The 14,380-nt window shown below is 45.3% G+C and overlaps 1 protein-coding gene across 1 annotated transcript in view; it reads left to right on the forward strand.

Moving 5' to 3' along the window:
• The window catches only part of pde1a (phosphodiesterase 1A, calmodulin-dependent), a 28,014-nt gene that overhangs the window by 178 nt on the left and 13,456 nt on the right, over positions 1–14,380 (forward strand). Inside the window, exons 2-3 of the mRNA XM_030081341.1 lie at positions 11,092–11,118; positions 14,223–14,336. Coding sequence (XP_029937201.1) covers positions 11,092–11,118; positions 14,223–14,336 — 141 coding nt within the window. The remainder of the gene's footprint in view (positions 1–11,091; positions 11,119–14,222; positions 14,337–14,380) is intronic.

The raw sequence follows: 14,380 nt of genomic DNA on the forward strand, positions 1-14,380 counted from the left end.
GTTTATTTTGAGCCATTTCACATTGATAGATTTGAATTATTTTATACTGGAATGCTGAAGATGTGATATGTGCAGTTGTCATGTGTAATGTGAGGTGATTATGATGATGATAATGCTGATTGATACCGACAACTGATCATATAGGTGATATGTGTGATTGGTTTTGATAATGCTGATGACTGATACTGATAACTGATGAGGTGAGAGCGTTTTGGTTAGAAATCCACTGAGGAGAGGAACGGCTGAGGCGGCATTAATGATCGATCAACAATATTGGCAATCTTATCAGTACAGTGGCGGTGGGTGGTTGCCACGGTAACATTATGGTGGAGGATGCGGATGGGGTGGGGTGGGGGGGTGAATGACAGCAGCCCGCTGGAGAACAACGGGTGCTTTACATCAGTGGGCTGTGTGTGTGTGTGTGTGCTGTATCTGATGGGCACAGTGAGGTGTGCTAAGGACAGTCAGCTACCTGTCTGTCTCTCTGTCTGTCTGTCTGTCTGTCTGTCTGCACCACAGTTAACTCAGTCGTACGAAGCGATGCCGAGCTCGTAGTTTTCCTCCAAACAGAAACGTGACGAGACTTTCAGGAGCACACACACACACACATATGCACACGCGCGCGCACACACATATACACACACACACACACACGCGCGCGCGCGCGCACACACACACACATCAGTCTGTAATTTAGCGACTTCGCTCAGGTAAAGGAGTTTAAATGTCCAGCCTGCTGGTAACCATGACAACAGAATCCCGTGATTGATCCGTAGGTTGGACAGCCTTGACAGCCGACCGCTTCAAACATTCAAACAGCTGTTAGCCGTCAGCAGCGGCCGGAGCTCACAGTCAGCCTGAGTGTGTGTGTGTGTGTGTGTGTGTGTGCGTGCATATATAAAGACATTTAAATCTTTTATTATTTCTCATGTACATTCTTATCCACTTTTATCAACATTTTATCTTTTTATTTTTATCAACATCAACAACAATGATAACAATAACAATAATAATAATAATAATTATAATAATAATTCAGGGAGCTGTGTTTTCATTGTGTGGTCGTCGTTGCTGCTTTATTTTAAATTTGTACACACTCGACCAGTTAAATATCAACTCACTCACTCACGCACTCACTAAAGTTCACTGTCTACCTCACTCGACCATTTCTGTCCCTCTCTCTCTCTCTCTCTTTCTCTCTCTCTCTCTCTCTGTCTCTCTCTCTCTCTCTGCTATGTTTCAGTTTTCTGAAAGTTCAGGTATCCCGAAAACCTTCACTCCAAAGATGCTCATGCATAAAACATGTCTGCACAGGGAAAGATGCATAACAACACTGTAAGCCTTCAGGGGAAAAAACTGATAAATGTGTAAATGTTGATTAGATGAGTGAGAGGAATACATGCCAACATTGACTCCCGCAAATTACACAGCGGAGAGAGGAGAGAGCAGGCTCCGTGACAACATGGAGCCAAATCACATTGTTTGCCGACTCGCTCTCTGCTTATCTAATGTGCTCACAACAAAAAACCTGCCTGTTTTTAAACGAGTGAGTTGGGCTTGAGCTGACCTGCGGGGGAGGCAGCGTTCGCTTGCACTGCCTGGCAGAGTTTCCGACGCTGAGACGGAGGAGGAGGCGCAGCCGATCCAAACTGACAGAGCGGACTGGAACAGAGCCGCTGCAGGGGACCTGTGCTGTCCAGCTGCTGGCTTTATTAGGGCTGAGGAGTGTGAGAGAGGCGGGGGGCCATGAGGGACACATCAGGCAAACACCCACATGAGATACAAAGACCTGCAAACTGCACAGTACTCAGCCTGCAGTCTCTCTCAGAGATATCACAGAGGTAATACGTGTGCAGTTTCCTGTCAGGTGCTGTGAAGATCCTCTGTGCTGGAGACACATGCAAACACATCGTGTGCATGTATCTGATAAATTCTACTTTCAGTTAAGTGCAGCTTCATTATCTTTTGAAGGTCCAGATTGGTTAATATTGAAGCTGACAGCCTCTGCTCTGAAAACTGCTGCCTACTGGGAGAGGAAGGGGAAAAAAATTAGGCCGACATTAAACTGTGCAAAAGACAGAAAAAAAAAAGAAAAAAAAAAACAAGGCCTCCATTCCATACTAGACTATAGATACCTGGCCCAACCTGAGGGGAACTGACGGACTCGGGTTTGGACAAAAGTTTGGAAATTATCTTCAGGCTCAGGTCAGGTTTGGTCACATTGGTGTTATTTTAGTGAAACTCCAGTGTAAAATAAATAAAAATTAAAGCTGCAAGGAGCGATGAACGGGCCCTCGCGCCCCTGCGTACGTCGCGGAACAGTCGCGTTTCACTGCATTTAATGCCAGTCGGCCCAAAGGAGTTGCATCCGAATGTTTTGATACGTTCACATGTTTTTGGAGTAATGAGGCATGATACTTCCTGTGGCCAGTAGGTGGCGCTATGACTCAGATCCAATATGGACACATGAATGTGTTCAGGGCGGGACTCTTATCACGCACAAAAGGTTTGGGTCTCTTAGGATCACGTATGCCGGAGTTATGGCCGTTTCAATTTTCACGGCGAAGGATCGAAGTTCGCCGCCGGCCACGCCCCCTCAGCAATGTCGAAAACTCACCGTTTTGATAACTTTTCATCTCCAAGGCCTGTAGTTGATACTGACTGAATTTCAAGTTGCTGACGTCAAATAACGTCAAAATTGCAACTTTGATCCAAAATGGCCGCCTTCCTGTTGGACTTACAACATGGCTCCAAGAGACTTTTTTGTGCATCTTGACATGAGACATATGCTCAGTGAATTTAATATTTCTATGTTAATCTGGAAGGCGGGGGTTCAATTTTGAAATATTCAAGGGGGCGCTGTTGAGCCATATTGCCACGCCTATGCAAATGAGCTATCCAGGATTTTAACTGGCGTCACTACAGACATGTCTGTCAAGTTTCATGACCGTAAACCCATCCCTTGTCCATGAAAAACAGACTCGTGTTTCATGGCGAAGGATGTGTCGCCATGGCATCAGCGTTAGGTTATGGCTCATGACCTGCTGGATGTAGCATCACCAAGGTCTTATATCTTAGCTGAGTCAATTTCAGGTGCATCAGCCAAATTTTCTGGGAGTAATTAGACAAAGTATGACGCATGATACTTCCTGTGGCCAGTAGGTGGCGCTATGCCTTTTGCTAAATATGGACCCACATGTGTGTTCAGGGCGGGACTCTTAACAAGCGTATGAAATTTGAAAAAGATCAGACCACGTGGAGTCAAGTTATAAGGCATCGAAATTTCATGGCGGCACATCGAAATTCGCCGCGTCACCATGGCCACACCTTTCAATGAAAGGTCACCAACCTCAGGATGTACAATCTCCAAGGCCTTGAGGTTATTCTGAGTAAATTTGAAGCGGATGCCATCACCGTGCTACACACAGGGCGTCAACGTGTAAAACATGTAACTTCCTGTGACCAGTAGGTGGCGCTATGACTCAGATCCAATATGGACACATGAATGTGTTCAGGGCGGGACTCTTATCAAGCACAAAAGGTTTGGCTCTCTTACGATCACGTGTGCCGTTTATGTGACGACGCTGAAGGCAATACATAGGCTGTTTGAGACAGTAAATGTAACCGAGGTCTGCCAAAAACTGAACAAACTGAGCCACCTGAGGTGTCGGTACGAGGCAGGTAAAGCACACAATGATTGCACAATCCGCTGCCTGGACATTTTACTTTGGAGGGGAGGGTCTGACTCCACTCCAGCACTGATGGAGCGAGAATGAGTGAACGTGGCCTTTTATTTTGAAGAGTTCACACAGGCATTTTGAGACCAACCTCCACTAACGACCCCACAGGCCATTTGTACAAGCAGGTTATTACGACCTATGGTTAGGTTTTGAAGTGAGGCGCCCTCTAGTGGTCGTGTATATAACGACAGTGTGGTGTGAGGTGATGTGTCGCTGTAACTACACATTATATCAGATCAGATCTAGAGAAATATTCATGGGGAGGTTAAAAGGCAGCACGGAACAGATAGATCAGATCAGATCTTGTTCTGGTTGGATCAGTGGTTCTGCTGAGATCCACACAGGAACATCAGAGGAGCCTGCCACCGGCTCCTCTCACGACACGTTCACTGGCACTCGGACAGACCAGTTTCACTCTTGTCAATTTCCAACCAGCGACAACATATTTTTTCCTATCAGATTGCCCAAACTGGTGTGGCGAGGCCCTCTTTCAGGGTGGCAGCTGCGAGTCCAGGTCACCCCGGTAGATCTGCCCCTGGACGCAGGACTTTCAGCTCGGAGACCGGAGCTCGATTCCCGTGTGAAGCAAGTCTGGTGTCAGTACCTCAACCCCTGAAGCCTTAACTCAAACCGTGACCATTTTGACGCATGAGCACCTCAGCTTGTGTCATATCTCCTGCTGCGGGTAGGGGGTGCTAAGTTATGAAACGCTCCTGTGGGTCGTATTGGAGGAGAGGAACAAAGCGGCTGTGTGGTCGTGCAGGTCGGAGGACTCGGTGGTGAACCTGCACTGACCGTGTGCTGTCGTTTGTTGAAGGTAGCACACGGTGATATCAGGTGCAGTTAAAGTGTCAATCAAACGTGGGCGAGAGTAATGAAAACAGCTGCGTTCTGATTGGATGGAATCAACTTTTTAATCCCTGGTTAAATAGCTGGTTGGACTCAGGAGAAATCAGCCTGCAGCCATGAAAGAACTTCATAGTTTCCTGATGATTTCTACGCTCAGTGATGACAATACAAAACATTTTGATGAAAAATTGCACATTTTAGTGATGTGACAGTCTTCTCAGCCCCAGGGGAGACGAGCTCAGGACGTTGCAGCTCATGTGAACAGAGTGCAGTAATGTGATGTGATGTAATGGAATGGAAATTCAGGGCAGCGGGGCTCCGCTGTGTGGGGAGCTTTTTCTTAGAAAACACATTTTAGTCTCCCATCACAGTGACCGATGGAGAAAAATAATCACTGCTCAGAATCACCTGCGTTATTCTTTTTTAACGTCATTATCTTGGGCTTATGAGTTAATTATTTCATTGATTAATAATGAGATAAATGAATTCATTATCACATGAAAACGAGCCTTGTTTTCTCAAGATAAATTAACCCCATGACTAAAATTTCCCTGAAATTTCACTTTAAGTAGCTTCACATCTACACTGAGGGAAACATTCACGCCAAGACGCTGCAGAATCACATCACATAGAAAAGATCTGCATGACTCGTGCTTCATTTTAGACTCATTTCCCTGGAATTCAGCAGTTCATGTCTGGGATCCTCTGGAAACCTCTGCGTCTGCTAGAATTTAAAATAAAGTTCTGAGGGTTTGAACAAAAAGCTTGACCCCACAGCGATGACAGACCCACTGGTGCTGCGGTGGAGTTGACTGAAGGTGCAGGGAGGAATTTCAAAAGCAAATTATTTCTTTGCCTGGTGGCCGGTTTAATTTTCCATCCCACTTAATAATTTGTCTCACCAGCCTGACAACAAGTTAGTCATAACATCTGCGACGGCGTGTTAGGGTCACTGTAGTGCAGAGTGAAAATGTGAGTTTGTGGTTGAAGCAGCCGCCTTATAATGTTCTGCTTGCGTGGCGAACAAAGTCCTCAACATTCAGAAACCACACAGCTGATAATTGGCTGTGGAAAGCAAAACGTTTCCCCAGAGACTATTTTCCCTGGCGGTGGAGGAGGAGGAGGAGGAGGAGGAAGGAGCGTTTCCAACCCAATCACCAGAGAAAAATAATGCCATTTTACATTTCTGCAAACCGACAAATATGTTGAGATGTCAGCATTTCTGAACCAATAGTATGCTTCACATCAGGTGCAGCCTGAATGCTAGCTAACGTTAGCTTATTAGCCACTTCAGCCACTTTCACCAGCTTCATTAGTGTCATTAGCCACCAAAACTACTTGGTTTAGGTTAGGAACATGTCGTGGTTAACGTTAACGGTCACTACAAACCTTATGTGGCTAAAAAAAAAAAAACATGGCTCTCCATGTCGTCCACCTCGCTGTTTACTTCTCATTTTATACGACATCACAAAACCTGGAGACATCTCACCGTCACTCCGCCTCCGATTTGAAAACACTGCTGTGCTGCTGCTTTTAGGAAAACTCATGTGGAGGACTTTATTCCGCTGATGGAAAACTGGAGTGAAGAAAGTGTGAAGGCTCTGAAAGTTCATGTTCATATCGTAGTGGAATGAATGGAAACCAGCGGCTGGAGGAAAGGGAGGAGGAATGATGTGGCAGCTCTGAAATCCCACTGCTCGCTTTGGCAGAGGAGATCAGAGGAACGTTCTGGAGAGGAAACTCTCAACATGCAGAGGAACTTATAGTATTTATATTCTAGTTTTCGCTGATGGATCCTGTTATTACTTCCTGCTGCAACAGTCTGATTTCCTCCTCCAAATATTATCTATCTATCTATCTATCTATCTATCTATCTATCTATCTCTGTCTGTCTACACACCACAGATGTAGATTCATAGTATGTGGTTTTTGTCGTCTTGCCTAGTTGCCACGGTAACGGCAGCGCGTTGCGATGCAGCAAACTGCAGAGTGAGCGAGGAGAAAAGAGGCAGCAGCAGATGGAAAGACGGCGGAGGAAGAAAAGTGAGAGGACAAGAGAGAAATAGAGAGAGAGAGAGTGAGTGAGAGAGAGAGAGTCGTCTGCCTAGCAACCACTACACCGCCGTGTGTGTCTGTGTGTGTGTGTGTGTGTGTGTGTGTGTGGTCACTGTGCGCCAAAACCAATGTTTATGTTATATTATATTATATTATGGATTTCATCTTGCTCTCATAGTGTGTGTGTGTGCGTGTGTGTGTGTGTGTGTGTGAGAGAGAGAGAGAGAGCTTTCAGTCGGTGAAGTTTATTCAGGTTATCATGTTTGTAGTTAAATGTAGTTGATGAGGCTCTGTATGTTCACTTGCTGCTGCAGTGGCTCAGATTCCCTGTGAGCAAACCGGACTGAATACGACCACCGCTAATAATAATAATAATAATAATAATCATCATCATCATCATCATAATCATAATAATCATAACATCAACAAACTAAATAATGTAAATATTAATCTGATCTGCAGATGCTGGTGACTCAATTCAAAGGCTTCATGGGCATGAAAGTTACAAGAACAATTTTGCCAAAGCATCAGAGTATAGTTTGTTCAAATGTTTCTGCAGCTCATGAACACCCTGAACACAACATGAACACCCTGAACACAACATGAACACCCTGAACACAATATGAACACCCTGAACACAACATGAACACAACATACCCTGAACACAACACGAACACCCTGAACACAACATGAACACTACATGAACACCCTGAACACAACATGAACACAACATACCCTGAACACAACACGAACACCCTGAACACAACATGAACACAACATGAACACCCTGAACACAACATGAACACAACATACCCTGAACACAACACGAACACCCTGAACACAACATGAACACAACATGAACACCCTGAACACAATATGAATACACTGAACACAACATGAACACACTGAACACAACATGAACACACTGAACACAACATGAACACAACATGAACACCCTGAACACAATATTAATACACTGAACACAACATGAACACAACATGACCACCCTGAACACAACATGAACACTCTGAACACAACATGAACACAACATGAACACCCTGAACACAACATGAACACCCTGAACACAAAATGAACACAACATACCCTGAACACAACACGAACACCCTGAACACAACATGAACACTACATGAACACCCTGAACACAACATGAACACAACATACCCTGAACACAACACGAACACCCTGAACACAACATGAACACAACATGAACACCCTGAACACAACATGAACACAACATACCCTGAACACAACACGAACACCCTGAACACAACATGAACACAACATGAACACCCTGAACACAATATGAATACACTGAACACAACATGAACACACTGAACACAACATGAACACACTGAACACAACATGAACACAACATGAACACCCTGAACACAATATTAATACACTGAACACAACATGAACACAACATGACCACCCTGAACACAACATGAACACTCTGAACACAACATGAACACAACATGAACACCCTGAACACAACATGAACACCCTGAACACAAAATGAACACTCTGAACACAAAATGAACACAACATGAACAACCTGAACACAACGTGAACACCCTGAACACAACATGAACACAACATGAACACCCTGAGCACAAGAACACCCTGAACACAACATACCCTGAACACAACATGAACACCCTGAACACAACATACCATGAACACAACATGAACACCCTGAACACAACATGAACACAACATGAACACAACATGAACACCCTGAACACAACATGAATACAACATGAACACCCTGAACACAACATGAACACAACATGAACACCCTGAACACAACATGGATACAACATGAACACAACATGAACACCCTGAACACAACATGAATATAACATGAACACCCTGAACACAACATGAATACAACATGAACACCCTGAACACAACATGAACACAACATGAACACCCTGAACATAACATGAATACAACATGAACACAACATGAACACCCTGAACACAACATGAATACAACATGAACACAACATGAACACCCTGAACACAACATGAATATAACATGAACACCCTGAACACAACATGAACACACAGCTGTGTTCATGCACATCTGTGGACCCTGCACACGAATCCCATTACAAAGGAAATCAAGGAAGTGTGTGTGTTTGTGTGTGCGCGTGTGTGTTTCTGCACAGATTTGGTTATTGTCGTCCTTCTCAGTTGCCATGGTAACGGCCGAGCGTTGCAGTGCAGCAAACTGCGGAGTGAGAGAGAGTTGAAAGCAGATGATGGAAAGATGGTGGAGGGAGAAAAAAAAGTGAGAGGAAGGAAGAGAGATGAAGACAGAGAGAGGGAGAGAAAGTGACGGCGCCGGTTAAATTTAGACGAGCGTTCAGACAGCAGATGCAGTTTAAAGTCCGACAGACTGTTTTGTGGTGTCTCATCATCGCTCTGAGACACCGGGGAGGAGCTGAGCTGCAGAGCGACAGGAGCTCTCCGGCTGGGAACTTCAGTCTGATGAGGCTGTGATTCTCCTAGAGGTGACTAGAGGTCATTTTCTTCAGCGACGTCCGGTTTGACAAAATGCTCTGCCTGCAGTGAAATGGCTGCTATGGGGGCCAACATCATCACACATGAATCAAATGTGGCTCATTGAATCCACAAGAGTCTCAGCTTTCCAGTCAAAGCCAACTGATGCAGCTCCAAGACTGTTTAGGCCCCAGTCTGCACAAACACACCATTTTACAACAGGCCACAAGAACACATGTGGACTGCAGGCTTTGTGGCCCAAACTGCATGGGATTAGCAGAAGGTGGCCATGTCTGCAAAGGGGAGAGCCGTGGCTGCCCAGAGAACCCATTTTAATTCAGGCAGCTGGAGGTCAGAGGTCAAGGGACACTGCTGGAAACACACATGACAGATTTTCACTCAACAAGATTTAGCAGCGATGTTTAGCCACCTTGTCAACGGCCCAGCGTGACATGTTTCGTCTAGTTTCATTTGATACCAACATCTTTACTTTAATCTGTGCTCCACTCAGGCTGGGAGGTTTGAGTTCAGAGTTGTGGGCCCATTGGACCAACCATTATAAGTGAATGGGAGATGTGAGAAACCATTGGAGGCATATTCATATTTTCTATCACTTCATAACATTCATCTGGGTCATTTTCTGTAGGAGCAGATGAGGCTGTAATGTATTGAAGGCAGAACTAAAATCAATGAACAGAAGGCGTGCATAGGCCTTGGGATCTTCCAGATGCTTAAGAGTCAGGTGGGTGATGCTATTAATTGCATCATCCGTGCTCCTCCCCTGCCTGTAAGCAAACTCTAGTGGATCTAGTTCAGATTCCACTTCAGATTTTAACCATGTATTTTTCAAAGCATTTCATGACAACCGAAGTTCAAGCCACCGGTCTATAATGGTTGTTTTCTGTAGGACAGGGTTTCTTTGGAATGGCAATAATGGTAGATTTTTTTCCAGAGGGCAGGAACCAAATGAGAATCTGCAGACTTCTGAAACACAGGGCACCACGCTGGGCTTAGCTCTGCTGCAAAGGGCTTTAGCACAAAAGCAGAGATGCCATCAGGGCCTGCAGATTTCTTTTTGCATACATAAGTATGCATCCATTGTATACACCCTGCATACAGGAGGAGGTTGAGAACGGAGGAGACGTGCAGGACGCCGGCGAGAGGGAAGCTCAAACGCAGCCGGTCAGCTGAATGACAACAAGTCAAGCAGAATAATGTTTCCCTTTTAGCGTTTTAATGCGCGCAGAGTTTTTATTAAATCACAACAAGGACGCTCAGCCACAGGATCCATTAACACATTACCTCTGAGCCCCGGCGCCTTCACTTAAAGGCATAGTTCACATTTTTACACCTGCAGTTTCTCTCTGCTGCTGCTTATTTTAACTTAATTAAATTAATTGTATTGTTTTTGCAGCTTGCTCTTGTTGGGCTGCTTTGTGCTGTTGAGCTTTTTGCTGTTGAAAAGACGTTAAAAAAAGTGAAAGAAAAGTGAGTGTTTTTTCACTTTAGCTGTTTGTGGACGTTGGCTGAACGTTCACGCTGAGCTGCACACGTTCGCGCTCAGACGGCCAATCAGACGGCCGCCTGCCCGCTCCTCCTTAAGGCTCGTGGAGCCTCACCTGTCGAGCCGGGACCAAATCAGGTTCCAGGAGCTTCACCTGGAACCGTGACGTTGCTATGGAAACGCTTTCAGAACCCGTGAAGCAGTGAACACGGAGCGACGCCGCGGGAAAGAGCGACACAACAAATACACTTGGTTGTTGTTTATTTTTGGTGAATCCATTAGTACTATGTGTATGTGTGTGTGTGTGTTTGTGTGTGTGTGTGTGTGTGTGTGTGTGTGTGTACTGACATATACACTACATCTGTTTACAAAGATTTGCAAAAATCTTCTAATCTAATTCTCTGTTGTTTTACAGGCAGAAGTATAAAAGCACGTCGCAGAGGTAAGACACACACACACACACACACACACATACACACATAATGAGTTCAGTGCTTTGAGTACAATCTGTTCATTGCATGTGTGTGTGTGTGTGTTTCAAATAGCTCTCTCTCTAGAATTGTCGTCTCTCATCTGAATTGCAACCACACACACACACACACACACACACACACACACACACACACACACACACACAGCAGGCTCTCAGTCTTAAGTGTAGGAATGGTGATGAAGTGGCACTCACACCCGCCTACACACACCTGGACTCTCTCTCTCTCTCTCTTTTTCTGTCTCTGTCTGTCTCTCTGTACTCACACACATCCTCCCACGCTTCTGTCTCTCTGTCACACACACACACACACACACACACACAAACAGTCCTATCTTGAACACACACACACACACACACACTGTCACACTCCCACTGTCGACCCCACTGAGGTGAGAGCGAGACTGATGTTTATTAGGCCTGTGTTTATGTTGCTGTGTGTGTGTGTGTGTGTGTGTGTGTTCCCTCGGTGCAGCATAGTGGTTGGTGTTGCTAGGCAACAACAGTTGTGTGTTCTTGTCAGACTAGTTGTTAAAGAGAACGCCCCGGCCTGCTGAAGTGTCTTTGAGCCTGGCATCAAACCACCAACCTCTGACCTCTGACCTGACGGTGGGGGTGAGGAGGAAGAGGAGGAGGAAGAGGACATGTCATACCTGAGATAATCAGCATGTCGTCGCTGCTCTGCCTCACATGAATTCATGAGGCTGGAATTAGCCAGCTAGCCAGCTGAACTTCCTGTCTCGCTCGCCTCACTCCTTCAAAATAAAACTGTTTCTCTCCCAAACTGACACCCTGTTGCCTTTGGGTTCGTCCGGCCTCAACTTCCTGTTTCAACATGAAATACATCAGATCAAGAAAGTAAAAGCCCCTTCCATGGAGTCTTTAAGCAGTGGATGTAAAATAAAAGCTCGATACAAACATCAGATTCCATAATTAGATAATTAGCAAAGTAGATAAACTCATGAACAAAGGTCAAGGACACATGAATGAGGAGTTTACAGAGAAAAAACAAAAATATGATTAATTAGAATTAGATTTAAACTTTCATTTTTTAAATGAATGAATGACTGAGTGAATGAATGAATTATATTCAGCTGTGCAGTGTTTTTAAACCTGTAGAACCTGGCAACAGCTCGGAGCAGAAAACCGTAGGAAACCATGTTTCAGCGCCGCTCCGCTTCCTGTCGTTTGTCAGGACGTTTAAGCGACGACGTCTCAGGAAATGAAAGCTCTGGACTTCTGCCAGCTTCAACTTTTACTTCCTTTTGTTCCCCCTCTCTCCCTCTCTCTTGTTCTGTCTGATTCCAGGCGTAACCATGGTGACTCAGACAGATTTCATCCAGATTACACGAAGCTGTTTGGTTGCTATGCCTACAGCAGGATGCTCGGCAGAGCGGGAGTCTGTTCTGTCTTCCTCTGTTTCTCTGTAATGAGGTTCTGCTCTGAAAGGCGGAAGGTCTGATAGGGACAAAAGCTCACACACACACACACACACACACACACATATTGTATGAGTGTGGCTTTTGTGTGTGTGAGCAGTCTCTTCTTTATTATGAACCGCAGCGTTAGGAATGATCAAATCCCACAAGACCCATTCTTCTTCTTCTAGTCTGAGACTGAGATGTTTACTTGTGGGTCTAAATGTAGGAAGTCATCTGAACAGGCAATCATCAAATATGTCACATGACGTCTCTGTGTGCACGCTGCCATCCTGCTGCGACTTCACACCGAAGAATCACAACCCGACGAGTTTAAAGATTATTTTTTCGGCATTTCTGCTTTATTTGACAGTCACGGTGGAGATAGACAGGAAGGGCGGGGCAGAGGGGGGACACCTGCAGCAAAGGACCTGAGGTCGGATTTTAACCCCGGTTGTTGTGATCGGGGCTGAGCCCTGGCACCTGGTACATGCTCTTTACCACTGAGCCACCGGGGCGCCCCACAACCAGACGAGTTTAAGCCCACTCATTGTGAAACCTGCCGGTTTACACCGCTGAGACTGGATGAGACGGCATATCGTTTCCATAGCAACTAAAGTATAGACCCCCCACCTGAGTCTGTCGGGGAAATTTTTTTATGTTCATATTCGGGTTGGGTTCTGGACCTACTGTCTCTTCTGAGCAGCTTCCTGTACAGAGTTTACATGACGACACTGAAGGCAACACGGAGGCTGTTTCAGACAGTAAATGTCACCTGGCGATGGAGGACGAACCTGCAGCTCAGGTCGGGTTCAGACACAAAAACAGAGCGCCTGCCGCCTTCGGTTCGGGCTCGGTTACTGTGCTCTCGTCTCGGGTCTGATCCAAACTCCACCAGCAGCGACTGTCTTCACTGTTTCTGTCAGCTTCCTGTTCAGCTCCGTGCTGCCTTCACAGGAAACGGGACGTCAGAGCATTACCTATAAAATGTCACCAACATTTACTGTGCCAGCTGAGGGAAATCGTCTTCTTATTGAAGGCACTGATTTTTAATGAAAAATGTTAGACCGTGACGGTCCACCATGATTTAAGATCTACCATCAAAGGTTTAGTTGCTTAATAAAATTAAAAATTAAAAATATATGAAATATTTTCATCTGTGTGTGGCTCATGCTAACAGGTGAACTGAGGGAGTAAAAGTGGACAAACAAATTCAGGATTCCTAAAGCGACTGAAGATTTGCCTCTGGAAAACAAAACTGGCCCAAAATCCTCTCTCAGACTCTTCCTCACCTGGAGACGTGCGACAGGAAGTTCCTGTGATGTCATGATCGTGACCTCGGAGGACTCCGCCTTTTGATTCGTCCCTGAAACGTCCCAAAAATTTGTACAGAGCCACAGGAAAACCTGCTTTTTGCTCCTGTGCTCCACACACTGGGAACACGCCTCCACAAAATTTAAAGCTGACCTCATTAATAATGAATTTTTTGGTTTATTTATTTGAATTTATCTGAATTTTTCTTATTCTTAGTGTTCTTAGTGTTTTTTTTAATTTCACTGTCAACTCCTAGGTTTTAAATAAATAAATAAAATTATGATGATGAGTTTTTAACCTGCTGTGTGTACTTGTGATGTTCAGGCTGCGGGGGGCGCTGGCCCAGATGGACCTGGGTCTGGTGGACCTGGAGGAACTCCGCAGGAACCTGGAGCTTGCTGCCTCCGTCCTGGAGGCCGTTTACATAGATGAGACCAGGTGGGACGCTGCGACGGACAGGACAGGTAATTCATCGGTTGTTG

This window comes from Myripristis murdjan, chromosome 21 (genome assembly GCF_902150065.1).
Source record: "Myripristis murdjan chromosome 21, fMyrMur1.1, whole genome shotgun sequence".
Taxonomy (NCBI): domain Eukaryota; kingdom Metazoa; phylum Chordata; class Actinopteri; order Holocentriformes; family Holocentridae; genus Myripristis; species Myripristis murdjan.